At 41.3% G+C, this 23,110-nt stretch overlaps 1 protein-coding gene across 1 annotated transcript; it reads right to left on the bottom strand.

Annotated features, from left to right (window-relative positions):
- Window positions 1-290: 290 nt before the first annotated feature.
- Window positions 291-17,580, bottom strand: GFPT2 (glutamine-fructose-6-phosphate transaminase 2). Its single transcript, XM_050312384.1, has 19 exons — window positions 17,481-17,580; window positions 12,768-12,875; window positions 12,032-12,130; window positions 11,207-11,332; window positions 10,611-10,669; window positions 9,967-10,101; window positions 8,462-8,523; window positions 7,446-7,525; window positions 7,055-7,172; window positions 6,236-6,399; window positions 5,604-5,699; window positions 5,401-5,498; window positions 4,937-5,057; window positions 4,624-4,781; window positions 4,373-4,487; window positions 3,652-3,779; window positions 2,818-2,985; window positions 2,225-2,386; window positions 291-1,617 (listed from the first exon to the last, which is right to left on the bottom strand). The coding sequence occupies exons 1-19, from the start codon at window positions 17,485-17,487 to the stop codon at window positions 1,573-1,575; spliced, it is 2,049 nt and encodes a 682-aa protein (XP_050168341.1). The 5' UTR covers window positions 17,488-17,580; the 3' UTR covers window positions 291-1,572.
- Window positions 17,581-23,110: the final 5,530 nt, after the last annotated feature.

Raw genomic sequence — 23,110 nt, 5'->3', positions numbered from 1 at the left:
AAGCATTCAAACACCTCCATTGAGAAGCCAATCTGCAGAGGAAAAGCATGAAGAATCCTTTACTGGTCAAGTGTTTAGTTAATAAAATGCAGAAAAATTAAATATTATGCTTTCTGATCATTTGAAAAAAAAAAAAAACCAAACCAAACAAACAAAAAAAAAAACCCACAAACAAGGAGAGGACTTCATGTGTGTGTCTACTTTATTTATTTAGAGGTTTATAGATACTTCCCTACTGCAAGTTAAGTCACAGCTAGCACAGTGTGCTTTTGCAGATATGATACTAAAATGGGATTTTATCTCTAGCTGGAAGATGTACTTAGTATTCTCTTACGTGTCAGTATAGGGTGTTGGAGTTTCTTTTACATGAATTCTAATATCTGGAGTTTAGATACTGTATATTAAATGCAAGTTTATGGCAACTTTTTCTTGGCTGAGGAGGCAACTTTATGACCGTGAGCAGCAGGTGTTAAAATACAGGCACAGCGTCTCTTTTCTACTGCAGGAAATTTCTTCCCACCTTCATCTACCTCAGCAGACAGGTAGAAAGTAAAGGTTTAATCAGCAGCTGGTGTGAACAAGAGTAGAACCTATAAAGATGACACTGCTCTATCAGTCCGTGTCTGGAAAAGAACTCAGACCTGAGATGTGGAGACATCAAGTTAAAAAAAAAAGAAAAAAAAAAGGCAAACAAAAACCAACTAAACAAAAACACACACACACACAAAAACAACCAAGCCACAAAACAATAAGAATTATATCACCTTTTAATTGCATTGTAGTTTCACTGTACCCTCTTCAAACAAAAATATCACTCGAAAGACATCCCGTTCCCTTACTCTGTTGCACTGTACATGTTATGCAAATAAGAGCTGGGGTGGCACACAAAACAAATGTTGTTCTAGCTTTTCAAGTGAGTTGGAAGAAGCAGAACTTTAGAAACGTAGCTGGGGAATTTACAGCCACGGAATAACTTTGCAAATGTCTGGTTAAACACGAAACACCGATGCAGAGGGGAGGAGAGGAAGGTGGAGGGGGGAAGAGGGACAGCAAATTTCCAGTTTGAGGCTGAAGAAGGGAAATCCCCAACAACTGTACAGAAGTGTCAATGTGCTCAGTATTTACATTCTGAGCATTACAAAACGTTACAGATAAGCAATGTACTAAAAAAATAACTTAAAAAAAAAAGCTATACAATTGTAGTTATAAATACTATATCTTTAAAACTAGTTAAGTAGTGTAGGCTAAAAAAAATGTTCACAGTTACTCTGGAGAGAGCTGTACATATATATATATTGCACAGTAGAAAAGTTCATTCAGTATACCATGTGTAAACAATTTTTATCTTCTTTGGCAATTCCAGGACTTAGAGGAATATTTGCTGTGAGCAAAAGCACTTGGGTACAAGGCACATCAAAAGCTTTCTAAGCTGCAAGATAAATCCTTCCGACACTTCCCGGTTAGCACTGTCGTTCTCTTTAGGAAAAACGTGTACCTATCAACTGAGAACAACACATTTCTACAAATACAACTCGAAGGTCTGGTGGCAAAAACATCAGCTGTTCTTGGCTGTTATTCTACAGTAACAGATTTGGCCAAATTTCTTGGAAAGTCCACCTAGAATGAAGAGACAGACTTTCAGTATTGGCAGAGCAATGCTGACATTCTGCATTTGACAGTTCATTTCGTGTGCTTTTTCAGACTTCCTAATGAGTTCTGCTTTATTCTAGACACGTTAACACGCACAACAGACTATAGATCTGCAGATAATGACTCGCAGTTGAATTCATCCTGGCTTCCAAAACCCTCCTAACAAATACAGATTTCTTTTGCTCAGGATACCTCTCCAAAGCCGTCGTCATTATCAAACTGACACACCCACACATCAGCAAACCAAGCTGTGCAAAGCATTGACCTATTTTGGTTGAAGTACAATATCAAATTTTAAGATTTAGTTCTCTAAAGAAGTCACATGTCCACTCTTAACTAATCAAACTATGCAAATGATCTTTATAATTTTTTAGAAGGACAGCAATTTAGAAAATACAAAACTGAAGAACTGGCACTGAAATGCCACCTGTACCACCATAGTCATGACAAGCTCCTCTTACTATTATCATAGTTCTCTGCTACATATGCCATCCAACTGGGTCTCTCACTTTACACTGGTAGGAGGAAGTTCAAAACTGCACTAACTGGGGTGTTAAATAAAGAAAGCACTTACATCATATCCTCTGAGAACAGCCAGGTGGAACGACAGCAACTGAAGAGGAATAACACTCAAGATTCCTTGAAGGCAGTCAACTGTATGAGGGAGCTCAATGGTTTTGTAGGCAAATTTTGAGCTTTCTGTGTCTTCTTTAGAACACAGAATGATTGGGCGACCCTGAAAATACAATTTTGCACTGTTAAGTGAAGAGCTAACCTAGAACTGCTTTGAAATATTGGTTCACAGCATGCCTGTATATGTTTGAAGACACTCAAGTATCTAACAAAGGCAATGCCAGCCTAATGACTTTTGCCTTTCACTGTATTGTGAGACTTGAATGTTTTCACCCTGCAGAGTTTTAACATTATTCCATTTGCTTCAAAACAAAAAAACCTAAACGAGCAGATGACCCACATGCAATCTTTTTCACTGCTGGTGACATTGCCTTTCACTGCAATGACAACCTAAAATGCAGATGTACTACCTTATTTATAGCTTCATAACTAATACAAAAATCAGCAGTACCTCCTTTTTCGGAGGCACAGCCAGCAGCAATACAATGTGCACAATCTCTTTCCCTCTGACACTGTAATAGCCAAACATCCTACCTGCCGAGCAGTGACCTGTTGCAGAGCATTCTGGCACTTGGTGAAACAAGGATCCTTCATTATCACCATGATAACAGGCATTTGTTTATCTATTAGGGCTAATGGCCCATGTTTCAGCTCACCAGCCAGGATCCCTTCAGAGTGCATATAGGTGATTTCTTTTATTTTCTGGAAAAAAAAAAAAGGAAATGCCATAAAGTTATCAGTAAATCAGATGAGAACAGCAGCCACTTCAATGCAGACATGTGGTATCAAGTTGGTATTTTGAGAGATCAGTTATTAGTGATAACACATGGGCTGTCTGCTGGGATTTCCAGCAGGCTGTGGGTGGAAGCAGAGCTTGCCCAGGCACATGCATTTGCAGATAAAAGAACTGGAGTAATCAACAGGAACTTTAGGAACCAAACACCCAGCACAACCTTGGCTAATGCAATCTACCCTTAACACTTCGAGCTCCTCTGAGAGATGGGCATGTGTCCGTTCACCAGAATGTTCATAACACAGTTCATGAGTTTCCTTCACAAGCATCTCCTCTCAACACCAGCACATCATGTTTTTCTGATGTGATTTTCAAATGGGCCAGTGGTGTAAATTGTCAGGTTTTTATTTTTAAATAGACTAATTAAACACTGCATTTATTACGTGAAAGAAACAACAAACTGATATCGTATCCAGGTTCACCTTAGGTATGTGCTCAATTAAATGCTCCTAGTTATATATAACAGCTTTGCTGCAGCAGAATTAAGTTGCAATGAAATATTAGAGATAATCTACATTGCAAAAGCCAAAAAATCTTGTTTTAAATAACATTCTGCAATATTGAGAAGTTCCTACCAAAGCTCCTTCCAGACAAGTGGCGTAATTATACCCACGGCCCATAACCAGCAGTGATCTTTGTTTGTACAGTTCAAGAGCCAAATCGTGTATCTTCTCATCCAAGGACAAGACTTCTTTAATCATCTCTGTTGAGGCACAGAAAAAAAATATTATTTTTTTTTAAACTGGAAAAAATAGTTGGCTTGTTGTAGAGTGTTCTGATTATCTAATAGAACAAATACACTTAATAGAATTCAACCACTGACTTAGTAACTTCGACTGCAGTTTAAGGATATTTTCTCCAGCCTTATTTATAGTCATAAATTTAAAGCTACTATTAGTTTAAGCAATGTTCATGCACCCCATTTGAATTTCTAAAGGAAGTTGTGAACATTCGTTTTAAAGTCACCTTGAATTAATTTCCTTTTATCTATCCTGATTTAAAGTGCAAGGCTTTAAAAAATTCAAACCATCAATTTCAGAGATCAAATAGTATTTCTCACACAAAACTACTTTATTGTAATTACAAAACCCAGCCCATGAAAATTCCAATCTTCCTGCCAAGTTTCTTGGAAGGGCGCTTGTAAAATTGGCAAATGGTGCAGAAACGAGTAGTGCATTTTTCTCTTATTGTCTCCCTTTCAGAGAGCGAAACTTAAATGAGAAAGAAAAATCCCTGAGTAGTGTTTTATATTGCCCACATCCCCTGTGCCTCCTCAAACCCAAAATATCAATATACCTGGCAACGATTTTAGTCCACTAATGATCTCCTGTCTCCTTTTCTGCAAGGAAATTCTGTCTTCAGACATCATTAGGCCAAACATTACAAGAGACACGAATTGGCTGGTGTAAGCCTGCAGACAAAACAAAACATTTAACAGCTAAGTCTGCAGAGAGCTAATATGATCTCAGTTTGAAGTGCTACAATTAAAATTTTAATTGGATTCCAGAGGGCTGAAGTATGAAAGTCAGACCCCGAACAGCAATTACCTTTGTGCTCGCCACGCCTATCTCAGGTCCTGCATTGATGTGCACCCCACAGTCAGTCTCCCTGGATATTGAGCTTCCAACTGTGTTTGTGATGCCAACTGTTAGAGCACGATGTTCTTTGCAATACCTCAAGGCCATAAGCGTATCTGCAGTTTCACCTGGAAAACATTTACATCTTGACTTCAGGTTGGCAGGGGATAGCGATCGTTCCTGAAAAGCGTAAAATGCTGCGTAACTGCATCCACACTCACGCAGTGCAAAATGCAGAGGAAAGCAGTGTTACAGCACACACTCTACAGCAAATGCAGCTCACCTGACTGGCTTATGAAAAAGCACACATCATCCCTGAATACAGGTGTGTTTCTATCCAGGAAGTCACTGGCCAGTTCCACCATCACTGGTAATTCAGTTAATTCTTCCAGTACTTGTCGAGTCTGTGTTCAAGCAGCAACACAATATTTGTTACTACTGCCACCCGTTAACATTTGGCCATCTTATGAGCCAGAGATAATCTAAACAGATTTTAATTAGAAAAACTAATAATTACAGCTCACCAGAGCTTTAAAAACCAAGATGAAAAAAGTCAACTTCTAGCATGGTAAGTTAATGGCACTGGAGCATTAATAAAGAACGTGGCACAAAGAAAAACTAAATAAAAGGGTGAGACCCCTCAGTGAAAGACAAAGTTTGAGATAGAAGAAAAAGCAGGTGAAGAGCTGCTGTCTAAAACCCCAGCAATTAAGAGTTACAAGTACATTTGAGCTGATTTGAACATACAGCTACTGCAGCGTGGTAACTGGTCCCACAGCCGATAATGATCAGTCTCCGGCATCTTCTGATTTCTTTCAAATGATCCTTCAGCCCCCCCAGCAAAACTGCAAACAAATAAATATGCATATATCAATGGTGCATTTCATTTTCTAATTGGTATGTTTACAATTTTCAAGCCTAATGCAGCCTGAACAGCTGCTCTGAGTTACCTGTACTGCTCTCGAAATTCACCCTCCCTCTCATCGTGTTGACAACTGATTCCGGCTGTTCAAAGATTTCCTTCTGCATGAAGGCACTGAAGTTGCCTGTTTACAAAAGCATGGCATGGTAATGCTTAGGTTTGTTATTTTAAGTCCATTTCAGATACAAAGAGAACTTCTAAGACAGCCTGTGGTAGTGAGATAACTTGACTGTGTCAGCTTAAACAAAACCTTAGGAATAGGCAAGAAGAAAGGGGGGAGTGGTAAGTCACTCTATTTGGTTGGTTTCATTTCCCAACACTGACAAGGGAACTTAATTAGTTTTTTAAGGAAACTTTTGTGTTCCACATAAATTCTTAGCTTACAGTCAAACTTTGCCAACAACTTGTTAACATTAATTACATTTTCACTAAACACTAAATTGAATAGAAGCATCTTTGACTTTTCCAAGGCTAAAATGGGTAGAGTGCAAGACTGCCCATCCTCTCTTGGTCTTAAAATTTGGAATTGTCAGCTCCCAGCATAAATAGCCTAAATATAATATAATTTTCACAACAAATTAGCAGGTTTCTCCCTTATCTACTACACAAACAGAAACCATCCAGCTTTCATGATACTCATTTCCAGATGTTTCAACCCACCCTTCATGATTTGCTGCAATTCCATCTGCAAGGTTTGGATGGCCCGGGAAGGATCATCACTGGCCGAACGCTCCAGACGGTGAATTGAGAGCTTCCCATCAGTTACTGCTGCAATGTCATCATCTTCTAGGAAAATCACTCTGTTGGTGTGCTCAATGATAGCACTGCAGAAAAAAAAACCCAGAAGCAAAACAAAGCTGACACATCAGAGCTGGTGATAGCAGAGCAATTAAATATGCCACAACAGCACTTCCAGCCGCACTTCTCTCTCTTCCTTTTGGGCACAAATGCAGACAGAGCCATCTTAAAGGCAATGGCTCCATCTGCTGCTCCTCCTGCACTCTCACAACCCAGAGGAGGAGGCTCAGGAACCACTGCATCAGTTCCTGCTGATCTGGTCCTGCCTCCCACGTGTCCCTGAGGGATCACACTCCAGGACACTGAATTGGCTGGGTTTCTGAGATCGACGTGCACCTGATGTCCCAGTATCTGCCAAGCTTGGAGCCACACCACTATTTCCTCTTCTGACACCACAACCCAGACTGACCTATAGTCTGCCCAAATATTCAGCTGATATTGTCCATTTCTACCCAAATTATTTTCCTCCACTGGCTGCACTTGTTTGAAGCTCAAATGCTGATGACAAACCTTCACGTTTTTCAAGCACCTGAGCCCGGAGGCTTTATGAAGTCACCTGAATCAAAAGCTGTTCTATCAGGAAGCAATTGCACAGCAGCAAGACAGCATAAGATTTCCAGAACTATCTCACTTCTAAACAAAAAACCAGTATTTTCAGAAAGGTTTAAATACTCCTACTACCTTGCATCTGAAGCAAAGAAGAATTCTACTGCCTTATCCCCAACAGCATGAAGGCAGGTTGAGCTGTCCAATCTTTTCATTCGGGAATTGCAGATGTTCTTCACATTCTCAATGTTGCCTGTAAAAGAAATCAGACATTTTAAATGCAAGACCAGTTCTGTTCACAGCAGAGGTTACAGACTATACAGGTTCAGGGCACTACAGTTACACAAGTATTTTGGGGGATGGGTCTTTTTCATGAACTGCACATTCAGTAGTATAAAAATATCATATCCTCAGCTAGAAAGCTATTTGGGGCATCAGCTGGTACTTTTACAGTACAAAGACCAATTGACCTGATTTCTAATCATAAAGTAACAGTAATTCTAGTTCTTAAAAATAATCAACTTACATGTTCTATACAAAACAGGAATCTGTTCAGTTGAGAGTTTGTACTTGCTCCTAACCCCAATGAGCAAAGGACTCCCCCTCCTGCAAAAGGGAAAACAAGCAAGTTCATGAAGAGAAACGTGCACACAAAGTCAAAGGACATCTGTGAAGCTGAAAGACAATATCCCATCTCGCTCCCTAAGTAGGAAGAGCCTCCTCAATCATGATCCTAAAGCCATCCCATGGCAGGAGTTAACTAAGCTTGGCTTGCTTCTGCGAGATTTGCCAAATCATTACTGCACCTCTGAAACTGCAGAGTTATGAAGATAATTTTTTAATCACATGGGTCACATGCCACACTGAAGACCTTGTTAAGAAAAAATATCAGAGGAATAAAAGGACAAGTCACCCTTCACCAACGCCTCACATTACAAGACTAGCTTCTCTTAATACCCTCAGTCCTAAAAATCCAACCCTGAACCACACATAGAATGGTTCATTTCAGAAGATGTTTCCAGTTAGAGTGATGGTACAGCTGGCTGTTTCACAATGTTAATGCAGTCCTATTTTAGACCACAGAAGCAATGGGCTTTTGGGTTATAGCATAAAACAGTCTTTATTCCCACTGCTACTTCATTTGCTATTTTAATATCCATGCACTTCCCGAAAGTTGTTTTCCAAGTCATAAATAAAAAGTAGAACTTAGAGAGAAATCCTAAGTGCTATGACAACTATAGAACACTATCTGTATAACCTATTACTTTGATGGCCTTTTAGCCAAGCTGAATATACCTATCTCAGTCTATCTGTGAAGTAAAATTGAACAATAGCCTTTCCCTCCCCTTTTTGATATAGGAGAAGTGCTAGCACACTCTTAATATGACTTTACAGGCAGAAGATACGCTGAGTTTCTTTATTGACTCAATGACTTTTGGTTAATTAAGCACTTTACACATCAATATTCTAGTATCTTTAAGAGATGTTAGCCTTTTTTAACCTAAAGCATGAATTATGTATAAAATTGGACTTCTTACAAACCTGGTAGCAACAGCTTCACCTGGGTAATGGATGCTCTTGAAAACCAATGCAAAAGCACCTTCCTGGAAACCATGAAAACAAAAGGGAAAAAAAAAAAGACATCCTCAGCAGCTTATCTCAATTAGTTGCATCTCATTAGACTGGGGCCCCTCTCTCTGAAGAGGCTCTGAAGGAACACTCTTTACTGCTATCAGGAATCTCTTCCTGGAGGGCAGACTGCACCTTTAAAGGAATTGGCCATGGGGCAGAAGGAGCCAGCGTGGACATTAGCAGTGCAACAGCTGAAAGATCAGGAAGTGAGCACTTAGCCTCCCCTTAAAAATAAAACCAACAACTTCTAGGGTTATGAAAATGTCAGAGATGCTACTCATAATCAACAAGAAGACTGTTAGACACTTACTTTTAGTAAGACTTTTAATAAGAATGTGCATGTAGTGCATTATCACGCATTTTCAGCTAAAAATATGAAGTTACTATTTCTACTTTAAGCAGCAAATTCTCATTACTGTATTTCAAAAAAACAAAACACACACATACAAAATCCAGAACACAAGAACAAAAGCCAGAAACAACTCTATGGTACTAACACAGCTGGCAAACTGGAGGAGCATTCCAAAAGCAGGAGCAAAGGCCCCCCCACTTTGCAAGCAGAAGAGAGATGGTGATATTCCCTCCTCTCATGGAGGGGCTCCAGTCAGACTGTTCTGTCCTTGTTCTGTGGCCAGGTGAAGCCACCCTTCCCCTCAACTCTGTGGCTGCACCACTACTCCCTCCTGACCCACAGACAGGCCTTCACTCCGTGTGTATTCCAGCCCTGCTCCAAGGAATCCTACAGAGCTGCTTTAAAGAGGAGACAGGGGAGGTGAAAAGAGTGTAAGAAACTGCAGGAAGGGGAGGGAAAACATCTGCCCGGGGACTGGGGGAGGAAACAAAGCCAGCTTTCTCCAAGTTTGCAATGCAGCTATCAAAGTTTTCAAGCATTCACATACTGAGTAACAGTAGATTCCCACTTCACAGTCTGGAAATCAGTACAGCTTGTCAGATCTAGTTCCAAATAGGGGAGCCAAGGCATTGGCCAAACTTGAATCACAGCAGTGTTTTAACATGATCAGAATAGCCTTTAAGAACACACTGCCCTTTATGAAAGATTTCAACCCCCAGAGGCTCCTATTAATTTCTCTTTTTTAAATTAAACTGCTTCATTAAAGAACTGCGATAATCTCTTGCTTAAAAAAAAAAAAAAAAACAACCAGACAACAAAAAACTCAACAAATCAAACCTACTGCTACTGCAGTTTAAAGATGTAACATTGAAAAGCCTTTGAACTCTCCAAAATTTTAATCTCATTTCTTGGTCTATTAAGCATTGTTTAGAGACCTAGAAGTGTTATTTGCAGCGCCTTCTAAGAATTCCTGCAGAGCTTCTAAATGCATGAATGCAGAATCCTAAGGAACCCCACAAGCAGCTTGTAAAGTAGCACAGGAAACAAGCAACACCCCACTTACCAACTGTTGAATAACTCTTTCTACCAAGGCTGAAAAACTGGTGTCCTCGCTCTCTCTGTTGTCGTACATGTATTTGATCAGTTTGGGGATTGTTTCCGTATCTGTTTCAGATTCGAATTCGTAGCCTTTGCTCTCCTGAAATGTCACATGGAAGAGTAAAAAGGATGTTCATCCTCAGAGAATAAACACTGAAGGAAGAGTCTCTCAGCTGCCTCCCACCAGAAACTGCACAGGCAGAGCACTTGAGTGGACTAGTGGACATAAACCCCCACAGGCAAAATATAAGGACTTATCCTGCCATAGCTATTCTTTGGGAAATACTGCACTAAGACATGTAGTAAGAACTTGCTTAGCATCTGCCAAGAAGCAAGGAGACAGGAGGGAGCCTACTCCACACACCCTCTCAAAGAGTCTGAGCACAAACTGCTGCTCTACTCACAAATACTTTGCATTTAGGATTACAAGAACATATAGCACTTCACCAGCTACTGAGTTATTTTGATTGGGCACACTCCTTCAAACTAGTATTTTAGAAATTGTATTAAGAAACTTGAATTCAGGTTCCACTAAAGTCATGAAAGATCTGACAGTAGTTGGTGGAGCATTTGCTTTCTGCATTTAGAACCAAGTTAGCACAGACTCACCAGAAATTTTCTCAGGTCCTTGTAATTTGTGATGATTCCATTGTGGATAACAACGAATTCTAAAAGGAAAAATACACATATTCATCAGCAGTGAAAAATTAAAATATTTAACTCAGAACACAAAATTAAAGGGAACAAAAAACCCCCTTAAGTGTACACTGGAAACTATCTCTTCTAGCTTTCAAATCTACAGTTTATTACAACATGGACAACAAAGGCAGAACCTTACAAATTCTGACCTCATATATGAAGGCAGTTCCAAATCATGAAGGCAGTTCTAAACTACACCTATTAGAAGAGCACCAAGCCATCTCAAGTAAAAAATTATATGAAATCACACTTTTCTGGCCCAGGCAATACTGACAACTTTACATTTTCAATCTTACCTTTCATAACAAGAATGCTGTACTTTGACTAACTTGCAATTTTCAGAGAACAGATTTCATTAATTTTTCACAGTGTTACTTTAGCCCAAGAAGAGAACATTTTATTGTGGAAAGTGTCTAGAATGGCATAACATTAGTAATAACATATGTGCTGTGTGGATTGAATCATTTCAGATTCATAACGGTTCAAGAGCTGCAGAGATTACGTACCATTCCTTTTATCTGATCTCTGGGGGTGACTGTTTATTGCACTTGGGACTCCGTGGGTCGCCCAGCGAGTATGAGCAATTCCAAAATGCGTTTCAAAATCTGTTTTTGAATCCAGGTCATCTTGTTCTATAAATGAGAAATTCAGTTCACAGAATATTTAATGCTGAATGTCTCTCTCTCTCTCACACACACACACACATAGGCAGTAAAACACAAAGAGAATTCCTACAAGCAAAAATCTAAAAGTTATCATCTGGCTTTCGTTTGAACCATTTGCTTTCTCAACATTACACTTCAGAAAGTTCAAGCTACCGTGATTCCAACTTTGTTTGCCAAGGCTGGAGCGTTTTCAGCCAATACCAACAGCCAGGCTAACAGACCCCATTACTACAAATCATAGTGTAAACCTATTAAAACACCACTCCAGTTCTTCACAGATGGAAGCACTGCATAAAGCAGATTGTGATGACAGCCAGCTGCTTAAATGGTCATAAATTCTGTCAGAGTGCATGTTTCAGCATTTCAGCCCTCCAGCACAGGAGTCACGTGAGCAAAAAGCACCAAAGGAGCCCAGGTTTTGAACAAAGAAGCAACCAAAAGAGGGGAGAGCAGACTGATGATTTCACAGTGCTGCATCTAAAGATCAGCTTGCTTTTAAAGTGCAGGTTTGGGGGGCACAAACAATTCAACTGATACTGGATTTCACAATGCAGTTAATTCTGACACAAAATCATAACTGCAATTTTATGGTCTGACTTTCTGCTGAGATTCAGATTATTTCTAACTGGGAGGCCAAAGTAAAGGGGTCATTTTTAAGACACTTACTGTACAACTCTTCTTCCAGGGCCTTTACTTTTCCTCTCTTCTTAACTAGCTTGATGAACCTTTCTTTATCTTCATTATTATTTCCATCAATTGCCACTCCTACAATATAGCACACAGTCACAAGTGTTATTTAAAGCACAAAACACACTGGATGAACAAAAGACTGAGAAAATGCAGACAAGCACACACCACTGAAGCAATTCTTTTTAAATTATCCTGTTAAGGGATATATTTGAAGTCTGTTGTGAGACCTGAGTATGTTCAAATGAAAGTACACAAAGCCTAAACCCACTGCATAGACCAAAACATAGATGAGCAGTCTCAAATTTTGCTTAAGAACAGTCTGAAATATTTTGCCTCATGAAATGAACCCTCCCAAACTTAAATACAAGTTTAACCTTTCCCATTCTTTCACTGGGACTCACATGCACAGAAAAGGCTGAGGCACAAACTATATGTCCCTGTATAGAGATCTTCTCCCTCACACCCTGTTTGTTTTTCTTATGTGTTGTTTGTTTTCTATATATATTTGTTTTTCTTATATGTCTTACACCCCATTTAAAGTCCTGAGGAAAGCTGAAGTACTCCAAGAATCAAGACAATTAGTTTTGATCTGTTAATTTGTGGAATAAAGGAAGAAAAATCCAACATGCCAGACATTGAAAGTACCCAAAAAAAGTCATGTAATGAGCTAAAAGATTTGCTAAAAATTGGTGTGTTGGGTTAGTTTACATACCTGCAGAGTCATATCCTCTGTATTCCAGTCTCTGTAATCCTTTTATCAGGGTCTCATATATTTCCTTCCGAGTACGAGGCACTCTGTAGTTCAGATAAGCAAAAATTCCTGTTTAAAGAGAAAAGGGGAAGGGGGGTGGGGTGGGGAAGAAGCAATGATTTTTTTAGAATTTGCATGCCTTCAGACTCAATTTAAACCCCTTTAAAACTAATATCAAGGAGAAGCCCTAGAGGTACCCAACTTACCATTTAGTACAATCCCTCCTAATGTGTTTTTGAAAGAGTTCAAATACAATAAAGGACTCAGGACCCTCATTTTCACCCCACAAAACACACACTTTCCTGGCCAGTTTTGCTTTCCTCCTGTTACCCACCAAGAGTTAAACAGCGAGGAGAGGTTAAAAAAAATTCTACTTTTCACGAAAACCCACAGCTGAAAATGGGAACATTGTGATCTATTTCATATCCAGGCATTCAAAGAAGGAATATATTCACCAGGACTAACACAAGGAGACTTTTGTAATCCAAGTCGTGGCCTTAAATACCCATGGGTAGGTGCTACGCACAACATCTATTTCTGAAAGGCTCCAGCTTAATCCTCTACACAACAGGCACTTCAGCAGGGAGAGAATAGGGAAGAAAACATGAAGAAAGGGCAGAAGTCAGTGGGATAGGACAACAAAGGAAACAAACAGAAGGTACAAGACAGGGTCACCCAAAAAAACAAGCCCTCGCCCTTTGCGCCACCTCGACACGACGGTGCTGCCAAACCAAACTCCGGGACACGAGATCCCTGTGCTCGCCCCTGTTCCTCAGGTCAGCCCTTGCAGAGGCATCACAGGCAAAGACATGAACTCCCTCCTTGCCTACTTGGCAAACAGAGCCTTGGAAGAGTCTGAAAGTCTGATCCCTCTTGTCTTGAATAGAGCAGTCATCGAACAAGAAGAGGCCTTTTTAGTTTTGGGGTTGGTTCCCCACCCTAATTCTATTTTTTTTTTTTTTCTGGAAGGTGAAAGTACAAGGGTTTTTTTTATTAGAAGGATTTGTGGATGTTGTTTTATATTTAGAAAAGGTATAATAAAGGGTCACCTGCAAAGGAAAACACAACCATTCCTTTTCTCTGCCTACTGCTCCTCCTGGGACTCTGATATTTATAAGGATACATTGGGCCCTTTTATTAAGTTTTGCAAATCTGTACCCTAACAAAACAGAAACAACTGATTCCACTGTTTCAATAGTTTCTCCAAGCAACAAGTCAGGACCGGAGACCACAGTCAGAAAAAAAAGCAGACTTCAAGAACTCAACAGATAAGCAGTTCAGACGAGTGTTTTAGATAGAGAAAGCCTTTGTTTGAAATTTAACACCCTCTTCCCCTTCAATTAAGGCTTTTGAACTGTAAATGGCTGTAGTGGAGAAGCTGTTATAATGATACACCAATAAATCTCCCTTATAAATATTGTTGTGAAGTCACTTACTCCACTGGTTCGTAAGCTGTTAATACTGTTGATTTGACAGTGAGACTAAGAGACTATTACATTTGCCTCTGAATTTATTTTGGAAAGATCAGAGTGTGGAAAATGCTTTTCTGCTTTAGAAGTGAGATTTATGAGGAGCTGAGCCTAATTATTTCTACAGCACCCAACATTAACGGAGATATTAAGAACAACAGTTGCATTTGAGGAGGTATTTGGGAATTTCAACAGCTAAGTACTGTTCTTCATGGATGCTTTGAAAAATAATGCCTCTGGTTAAATAGAGTCACTTTAGACTGAGAGCCTGTTGATAATTTTCCCAGACAGATATTTACCGTTCTCTGGCACTAACCACGAACCTCAAGAGCAGGATTCTCCAATTCCTTCAATACAAATTACTCAACATCATTCCAAAAAATTGCCACACACCTCACCTCAGATCCAACTCTACTTTCTAGGCCAGATTTCACAACGAATTTAAGACTCATCAGCCTTGTATGTTCCATGTGGCCTCCTTGACTACACAGAGCTCCAGGAAGGACCTTCCTCTGGGACAGTCCCTACAATGCTTCCAGTGTGCTGCGATTGTCAAAAAGATCCTTGTTCCCAGGGAATTGTGGCTGCCCTTCCACACACGTGAACTGCAAGATGCAGAAGTCACCAGAGGCCATTTACAATGAAAACAAAAGCTGCAGCCTGACTTCAAGGAATATATTATAAACTCCTCCAGTTAAAGGAAATCAACCTCACTGTTTCTCTAGCACGTTTCTGTTTCGTGATTTATCCACTTGCATGTTTCTTCCCTCCTCAGTCATTATTTTGGCCAAATTCAAAGCACATTACTCAACTCATGTAGAAACAACTTCTGATAAAGACTTCTTGTAGCTTAATTCCTTCTGGAAGCACACCAGTATGACTGAATCCTAGTTGAATCATACTCATGATAAGAGTTTTGTGATGCCAGCAAGTTATTTTATAACGACCTCCCCAAGGTATTAGATCCCATTTCCTGAGCTTGTTCCCCCCTAAGGACACTCGAGTACATATAAACATAAAATCCAATGAAAGCATCTAAGAAGTGTTTTACTAGGGCATTGCTCTCTTGATGTGAGCAAATCTGGTTCATAACTTTCTGTAAGTGCAGAGTTTGCACAGAAGCATGAATTAGGTCAATCATGCAGGGCTTACCTTTAGAATGAGACTGAAAGCAGAAAGAGAAGGTTGTTAAAACATCACTAAAACCAGCTTCAATCAGATGCAGACACCGAAAGCCAGACTCTCCCTTTATATTTCCCCTTTCAGGATTGCAAGTAGAGAGCATCAAGAGGAGGAAAAGTAAATTGAGGTTGGGTTTGGTTTTTTGGGGTTTTTTTGTGGGAAAATTCCACAAGAACTCCTGCGGTAGCAAGAGTTCACCAAAATCAAGAAGGGGGCAGCCTATGCTTGAAGTTTGAACAAAATTATTTATTTAAAAAAAAAAAAAAAAGCCTGTGTTGAGGTAAGCACATTGTTGGTGCCAGAAACTCAGCTTTGAGAAAGTCCCAGCCTGAACTTCACATCCTGATGAAACTGATTTTGGTTTAAAATAGTTAGATCAGTTTAAGAGCATCTTAACTGTATTTTAAACCCTGCATACTATCTGCTACAGTATCTTCTTACATGTGAGTGTGATAACACCTCAATTTTGCTCTCTTAAGAGCATGTTTATAGCATAATTTATGACCTACATATTTTCAAAACATAAAGCAATGTATATAAATCTTCACGTGCTACCTGAAGTCAGAGAAAACACAGCAGGCTGTATTGTCACCACTTAAACCTGGAAAGATATGCAAAACTAAAAACAACCAAAAAAAGTAATTTAGAAACTATTGGTTGCAATCTCAAGAGCTCCTGCACTTCCTACAGCAGATCAGCACAGCAAGCTGGGGGACATCTTTCATGATGAGAACAAATGTCACATAAATGGTCTCTAAAAGTTGATAGGGAGAAAAACTAGCACTACTCTCACTGCTGCTCTTTGCATACTGACTCAGTTACTCCACCCCAAGCCAGACGTTTCACCAAACTCCTTTAACCCTGTTAACACCCTCATTTCCCAATCATCATACAGTTCAGATTCCCAATTTTTCTTTTTTTTTACATTACCATTACGTGTCTCACTGCTTAGTGCTTGCCATCAGTACCTTTGGGTGGCTTAGGCACTGAGCCACGTCTCTCACCTGAAGGGGCTTTGTTTAGAAGGCACCGGAGTTTGTCTCATTGATAGCGATCTGTCACGTAGGAGCTCAAACAATAGGAGCTCACACAATATCACCTCGTGTTTCCATTCAAGCGAAAGAGGCTTGCTGGGCTCCTCGCTCTTTTTGAGGTTACAATCAAAGAGGATGTGGAGGCAGGGAGAAGATTAACTCGGAAAGTGGAATTTTGGGAGCAGTAACTCAACTCACTTTCAGCCCGCATCTCACAAAAGAGGTTTTGTTCATGACGACTAAGTACAAGTGCAAATTTTTCTACTTTCAAGAGAAGTATCCTCCCAGACCTGAGTGATGTCAGTGATGGGATAGGCAAACTTTCACTGAAGCTTCCTCCGTAGCTAAATACAACTGCATTAACAGCTTCTGAACCTACACTTGGATTTTAATCTGATCCAAAGTATATCTAAGCAATTGTATACACGATGTAGGAATTATCTTCACCATCTCATCTTCATTAAAGGAGGGTGAATAAACGCACACCAGTTAAGAATTAGGCTCCTTCACTGCCTTTGTTTGAAAACCACAAAACTCTCCCTATCGCCGCAGTTGGGAAGTGAGTCACGACTAATATCTAGTCCTGGATTAGGAAAGGCAGAGCCCAGCGTCTCCAGCAGCCCGTGCCTCAGAGGCAGCGGGACCAGGAGGAGCAGAGGTTAACCACGTACCCGGACACCCCCGGAGCAGCCGGGCGGTGGGAACAGGGCGATTTCCATCACAAGGCGCCAGGCACGGAGGAAGGAGGTGGGAGGGGGAACTGAACGACCATCGCCTCTCCTGGGGAGAAGGGGCGGACCGAGGGGCTTCACCTTCACCTGCCAGGCGCTCCCCGTCCTTCCCACCCCCCAAACGGGATGCCAGCCCCGAGCGATCCCGCAGCCCCGGCGCCCCCGGGCTCGGGGACAAAGCGGCGCTTGTCCCGCATCCCGGCAGGGGAGGCGCCGGGCTCTGCCCGCTTTGTCCTGCGGAGCCGCCACTCCACTCACCGCACATGGTGACAGCACACGGTTCCTCCCCGCTCCCGGCGAACGCAGCTCCGGCCGCAGAGCAGTTCGGGGCCGGCGCTCCGGCTCTTATAGCGCGGCCGGGCCGGGCCGGCGCTGCCTCCCCGCCCACCCGCCCGGCCCGGGCACAGCCCCCGAGGGGGCGGTCGGGTCCTGATCCTGGTCCTGCCCCTGCCCCGGCACGGCCCGACCCCTGCGGGGGCTGCGGGGAGATCTGCCGGGCTCCGCACGCGGAGGGTCGCAGAATCCGTAAGGTTGGAAAAGATCCTCCGAGACCATCGAGTCCGACCTTGGACCGATCACCCACCTTGTCATCTCAGCGCCGCCTCCAGTCGTTTCTTGAGCACCTCCGGGATGGGGACTCCACCACCTCCCTGGGCAGCCCGATCCGATGCTTGGTAACCCTTTCCATGAAAAAATTCCTCCTGATGTCCAACCTGAACCTCCCGTGGCTCAGCTTGAGGCTGTGTCCTCTCGTCCTGTCAAGACAGGATGAATCCCATGTCCACATCCATTGTCCATGTCAGCCCTGGGTGACTCAGGCTGGCTCAGGGATTTTCTGGGTGGCAGTAACACCACCGAGACCTGGCTGTGTTTCCATGGACAGCATAAGGGGCATTTTTTGTGCACTAATTCTGGTTTGCCACCTTCCAGTTCCATGGAGCAGCAGGACAGGTGGTGAAAGCAGTCCTTTCTGTCAGGGCACCGTGGCCTGGATGAGCAGTCCCTCTCTGACCTGGACAGGGGAAGGTACCCCCCTTTCAGCCTCAAGCATTTACAAACACACAGTCAGCAAACAATTTCATCTGCACAAGCAGGACAGGGACCACCTGAGCCCATGCTCAGCTGAACGTGGCCAAAATATTTTATAGGCATGGTCCTGGTTATCTAATAGAGTTATCGAAGCTCAAGCAAAAGGTGTCTTATTTAAGCTAGACCTTTATGGTTTGTTTTCTCTTGTATTCTTTTTGCAGGTAATTCTTTTCATGAAGGGGGTTCCCTCAAACTTTGTCACTTTTTCTCTTGATGGAGAGGTTGAATGAAGGATAAAGATTGGAACATCAACATTTCGACTGCAAAAAGACCCTCTCGTGCCACTTTAAGAAAGGGAAACTGTCTCAGTTTTAAGGTAAAGAACAAGATTTATAAATATTTTCAAATCATAAAATGAAAGAAAACAGTGCTAAAACTCTGCTTTAAATTAGTTTCCAAAAAGGAATAAATTAAGCGTATTTTTCACTGTGTGTGTCAAACAGCTATGACACCATGCTCAGTAAAAACCACTATTGTTTTCCTTCTCCCAGTCTCCCAGAATAAGACCAAACAGGCCCATGATTTGTCACCATTTCAGTCACTGACCTGCCACGTGACATCAGGCAAGTCATTTTGACACCCCATTCCAGTTTTTCTTGTCTGTTTAGGTAACTTTGCTCCTCCTCTAAAGTAATCTCTGATCTTGTTTCCCCCAGTACAGCCTGAGTGAAGGGGGATGTTCCTAATCACAGCTAGGTGTGTTAAGTAGCATTGCTATTTATATCTATTTATATTAAATTATATACAATTAAGGTAAACTTTTTACTCTCTCCTTGGGCAACATGCATTTTAACTAATGAATGATGCAGACTGTAGGAAACACTTTTTTTTTTTAACATTGCTTCAATACTAATTGCCAAAGATCACGAGTCACAGCCCAAAATTCCACTCATGCAAGACATTTCATGTTTCCATGTGACATTCCCAGGGAGAAAACCAAACAAAAGCGAGACTCAACTGCTAGTAAGAACTGCATTAATTGGTGATTAATGTGTCACTTTGATAACTTATCAGTCAACACTTCCCAGACACATCTGTCTGATGCCATTTGGTTTTTTCCATAATTTTTTAGAAGTGCATTAGAGAGTACAGTAATTCTTTTTACTGGTGGGCTTGTTTGGCTGGAAGGACATACCTTACAGCACTCAGTGGGATGGGATCAAACTGAAAGTCTAAAGGCCAAAACATGTGAAAGAATCACTTACTGTGTTCAACACAAAGAGGATCCAGCAATTCTGCTGCACTCTGGAAAAGTGCTCTTCTCAGGAGAACATTAAAAAAACCAAAACAAAACAGATAGTTTTGACAAAGAGTTTGTAAATTGAAGGTTTCCATTTTCCTGCCAGAAGAGACAGGCAACAAGGAGGCCAAGTGGTGCAACTTCCCACCAAGGTCTGAACACAAATCTGAAGTGACACTGCAAGGATCATCAGGAATTTTTGCCCAGCTACATCTTTTTTATTATTTTTTTTCCTCACAGCAGTGATCAAAATTAGAAGTAGGAAATAGTAGGGCACAGTATCGGGTAATGAGGACCAAACCACTCCCATTAATAAACAGGGGCAGGAAAAGGATGTGGATGTGAACTGCAAAAGGGAAGAACTATGATAAATATCAGGGCAAAATTAGGAGGAGCAGTTATGTAATGGAACATAGGCTGCAGAGGCTGGTGGACCTGGTGGTGGTGATTGGGCTGGAGCAGACCCTGCCCTGTGAGGCATCACTGAGTGATCTGTGTATGGTGTGACAGATCAGGGGTGACCAAATGGCAGTCCCTTCCAACTCCTGCACTTCCAGGATTATAGCTGGGTTACAAAACTCTTTTTAAATTGCCCTTTTTGGACTGCTGGTTGAGTGGCTACAACAATTTCTGACAACTAATGGCCTGTTGCTAGATTCATACTAGAATATACAGCACAAGTTCTTATCTTGACAATGACAATTCATTCTTTTAGTTTATATAATGTATTTATATATTAGATATAATCATATATATGTTATATATTATATATTACTTTTCTTGCTTCAAAATGTGAAAGTTGAGGGCCCAAAAGCAGCCACTGTACATTACAGATCATCTCTCTCCACTAGGCTCCTGCACTTCTGCAATAAAAACCTTGAGATAATCTGAACATTCCCATCACCATCACTTTAATTTTGATCAAAATAGGACAGAGTTGCTCCCTATCAAGGCTCTTAAGAATGTTTGGGTTGGCAGCTTGATCTGGATCTCTCCAATTCCTTCCCATTCTGACAAAGGTGAGTGCAGTTAACCAGGAGTTACTCCAGTGAAGTTGAATTTCTCCAATAGGATAAACAAAAGTAAAGGGCTGCCCTTGCAGGCACGTGAAGGAGGTTGGGCTGTGCATGGCAGAGCACTGCTGTGCTCCAGGACAGGACACAGCTATGGAGGAAAGGCCACCCTCCACATCCATCTCAGCTCCACAGCCAGTTTGGAAGACAATCAGCAAGTGCCTTTGAAGTGAAGACAGCAACACTTTTCTTCTGCTGAGAAGTTCAAAAGAGAGGAAAAAAAATCTTGTGCTGATGGTTCTCTCACTGGATGTGTCAACTAGCTGCTCACCTAGGGCCTGTCTAGGGCTAAGAGGCTGGTATTTTCAGTTTAAAAGTACCTAATAGTAATTAACAGCTTTTAATTTGAGAACAGGGGAGAGTTAATTGTCATCTGTCACTGTCAGATGGTTGTCTTTGAAATGATAAAAATTATGTGTGTTAGGAGGAGTTACATGTAAATGTGAATCCACATCATACCTATGACTGAGAATTAGGTAACCTTGATTTTAATTCAGTGACGGTTTTTCAGCTGAATTGTCATGAGGAGCATGACAACCAACCCAGCTAATTAACTATATTTTAAATACTTAAACACAAAGGCACGTTCAGTACTAACTCCTCCAAAACATTGTGTTTTAAAGAGCACTAAAAGTGGTTTCCTGAGGTTTTGATGTAAATTCCTCATAACGAGAGCTGCAAATAAGTTAAAGGCAAATGTCAGGGAGAAAAATAAATGCTTGGAAAAGTCTGTAGATTCTTCAAGAAAGCCAGCTCTTGGTGCTGGATTAGTTTTCTCAGCATGTTGTGTGGTCCTTCAGGGCAAAAGGGAGAAATGCTAACAGAGAAATACAGATATCTGCATACCTGCACTCCCCTGCCCCATTTCTGGGCATCAGGACCATCTACTCAGTATTTTCTATTAATCCAGGATTCTCTCAGATTACCTAGGGTTGGAGGGAGCAAAGCTAGTTACCCACAGTAGCTGGGAAAAGAACACCCATGTAAGAAGTCAAAAAGCTTAAAAGCTGAAGATTAAAAAAAAAAAAAGCACTACAAGAAATCAATTCTCTCCAGTAAGGCACCAAAACAAGGCTTCAGTCGAAGTGTTTGAGCAAGGCTGTAGAATCAAAAAGGTGCAGCAGCTGCTCCATATGGCTCATACAGCTACATCACACCACACACAGCATCACCTCTTCCTTCTCCACTGAAGGAAAGCCTCACACTCCTTCCCTGGTTCCCGTAGAGCCCTTCTGGCAGCAACCACCCTCCACAGGCAATAATTCGGCACCTCCCCAGCTGCACTGGCTCACTCAACACCACAGAGCAGGGTGAAGTGTAACTTTCTGCACTGCTCTGGTTAATTTTATTTCTAAGCACATGAACCTTGCTATCGTGGTAAGAACAATTCCATTCCATTCTTCTCTTGATTTGTTTTCACAGCTTTTAATGCTTCAAGGGTTTATACTGGCCTTTGAAAAGAACACCTCTGAAGCTGGAAAACAGTTTTGCTGCTGGCTGCCCTCTGGTTTGCCCTTTAAGCAGCTCTCTGGCAAGAAGCTTCTGATTTTGCAAATAAAAACCTGTTGTTTTGCAGAACACATACCTGTGGTCTCCACAAAGCAAGGCTGAATAACAGTCCAGTTTCCTTCACCTTCTCACTCCCAGCATTGTTTCTGTCACTGCTGCCCAGCAAGAAACTGCTACAGCAGCAGCTGAGAGGGACTGAAGGGAAGAAAGGTGCTGGGAATACCAGTTGCTTCCATCCAGCTCCAGTTATCAGCAGCTCTAGGCCGAAAGAAAACAAATGTAGGTTTCTAAAAGCAGCCCATGTAACAAGATGCATCTGGCTTTACCTCACACGTTCAAATCTGCTGTCCCTATCACTTCCTTCTAATCAAGACAGGCATCAAAGGACTACACACTGGGAACCTAAACACCACCCCTTCTCCTTTTTCTCCCACTTGTGATTAAAATAAATAAATAGAGGGAGTCAGATTCAAGTCACAACAGTAATTTTTAGGACTGGTGTATTTAAAGTTGGAGATGGAGTGTAACTCCTTGTTTTAAAAGAGGCTGAAAGTAAAGTACCTTGAGTCCAAACACAGGTGACCAGGGTTTCCCCAGCTTTAACAAATACTTTAGGAGTTATAATAGGTATGTGATGCTATTATTTAGCAACTGGTACAAGTTTGAAGAAAATTGTTCTAATAGGTGGGTTATTTTCTGTCCCAGAGTCACAGCTATTGTGCTGATGTTTGCTCTTGCCTACAGATTCTACATTTCTCCTTCTTATGAGCTTTGCACAAATCACAGCTACAGTTTCTTCAAGTTGTTTTTGTAGCAGCTTACGATTTTGTTCTTTTGGCAGTTTATTCAAAGAAAAATGGCATAAACTATGGCTAAATAGAAGCAGTAATTTTCTATCACTGACAATGTCCCATCTAGAGTTTTCGGGCTATTAGATCTGCCATAATCTACCTATTGTGAAAATTTGGTTCAGGCAC

The sequence above is a fragment of the Myiozetetes cayanensis genome, unplaced genomic scaffold, assembly GCF_022539395.1.
Source record: "Myiozetetes cayanensis isolate MyiCay16 unplaced genomic scaffold, myiCay2020 scf17, whole genome shotgun sequence".
Lineage (NCBI taxonomy): Eukaryota > Metazoa > Chordata > Aves > Passeriformes > Tyrannidae > Myiozetetes > Myiozetetes cayanensis.
This window is presented reverse-complemented; position numbering and strand designations above follow the sequence as displayed.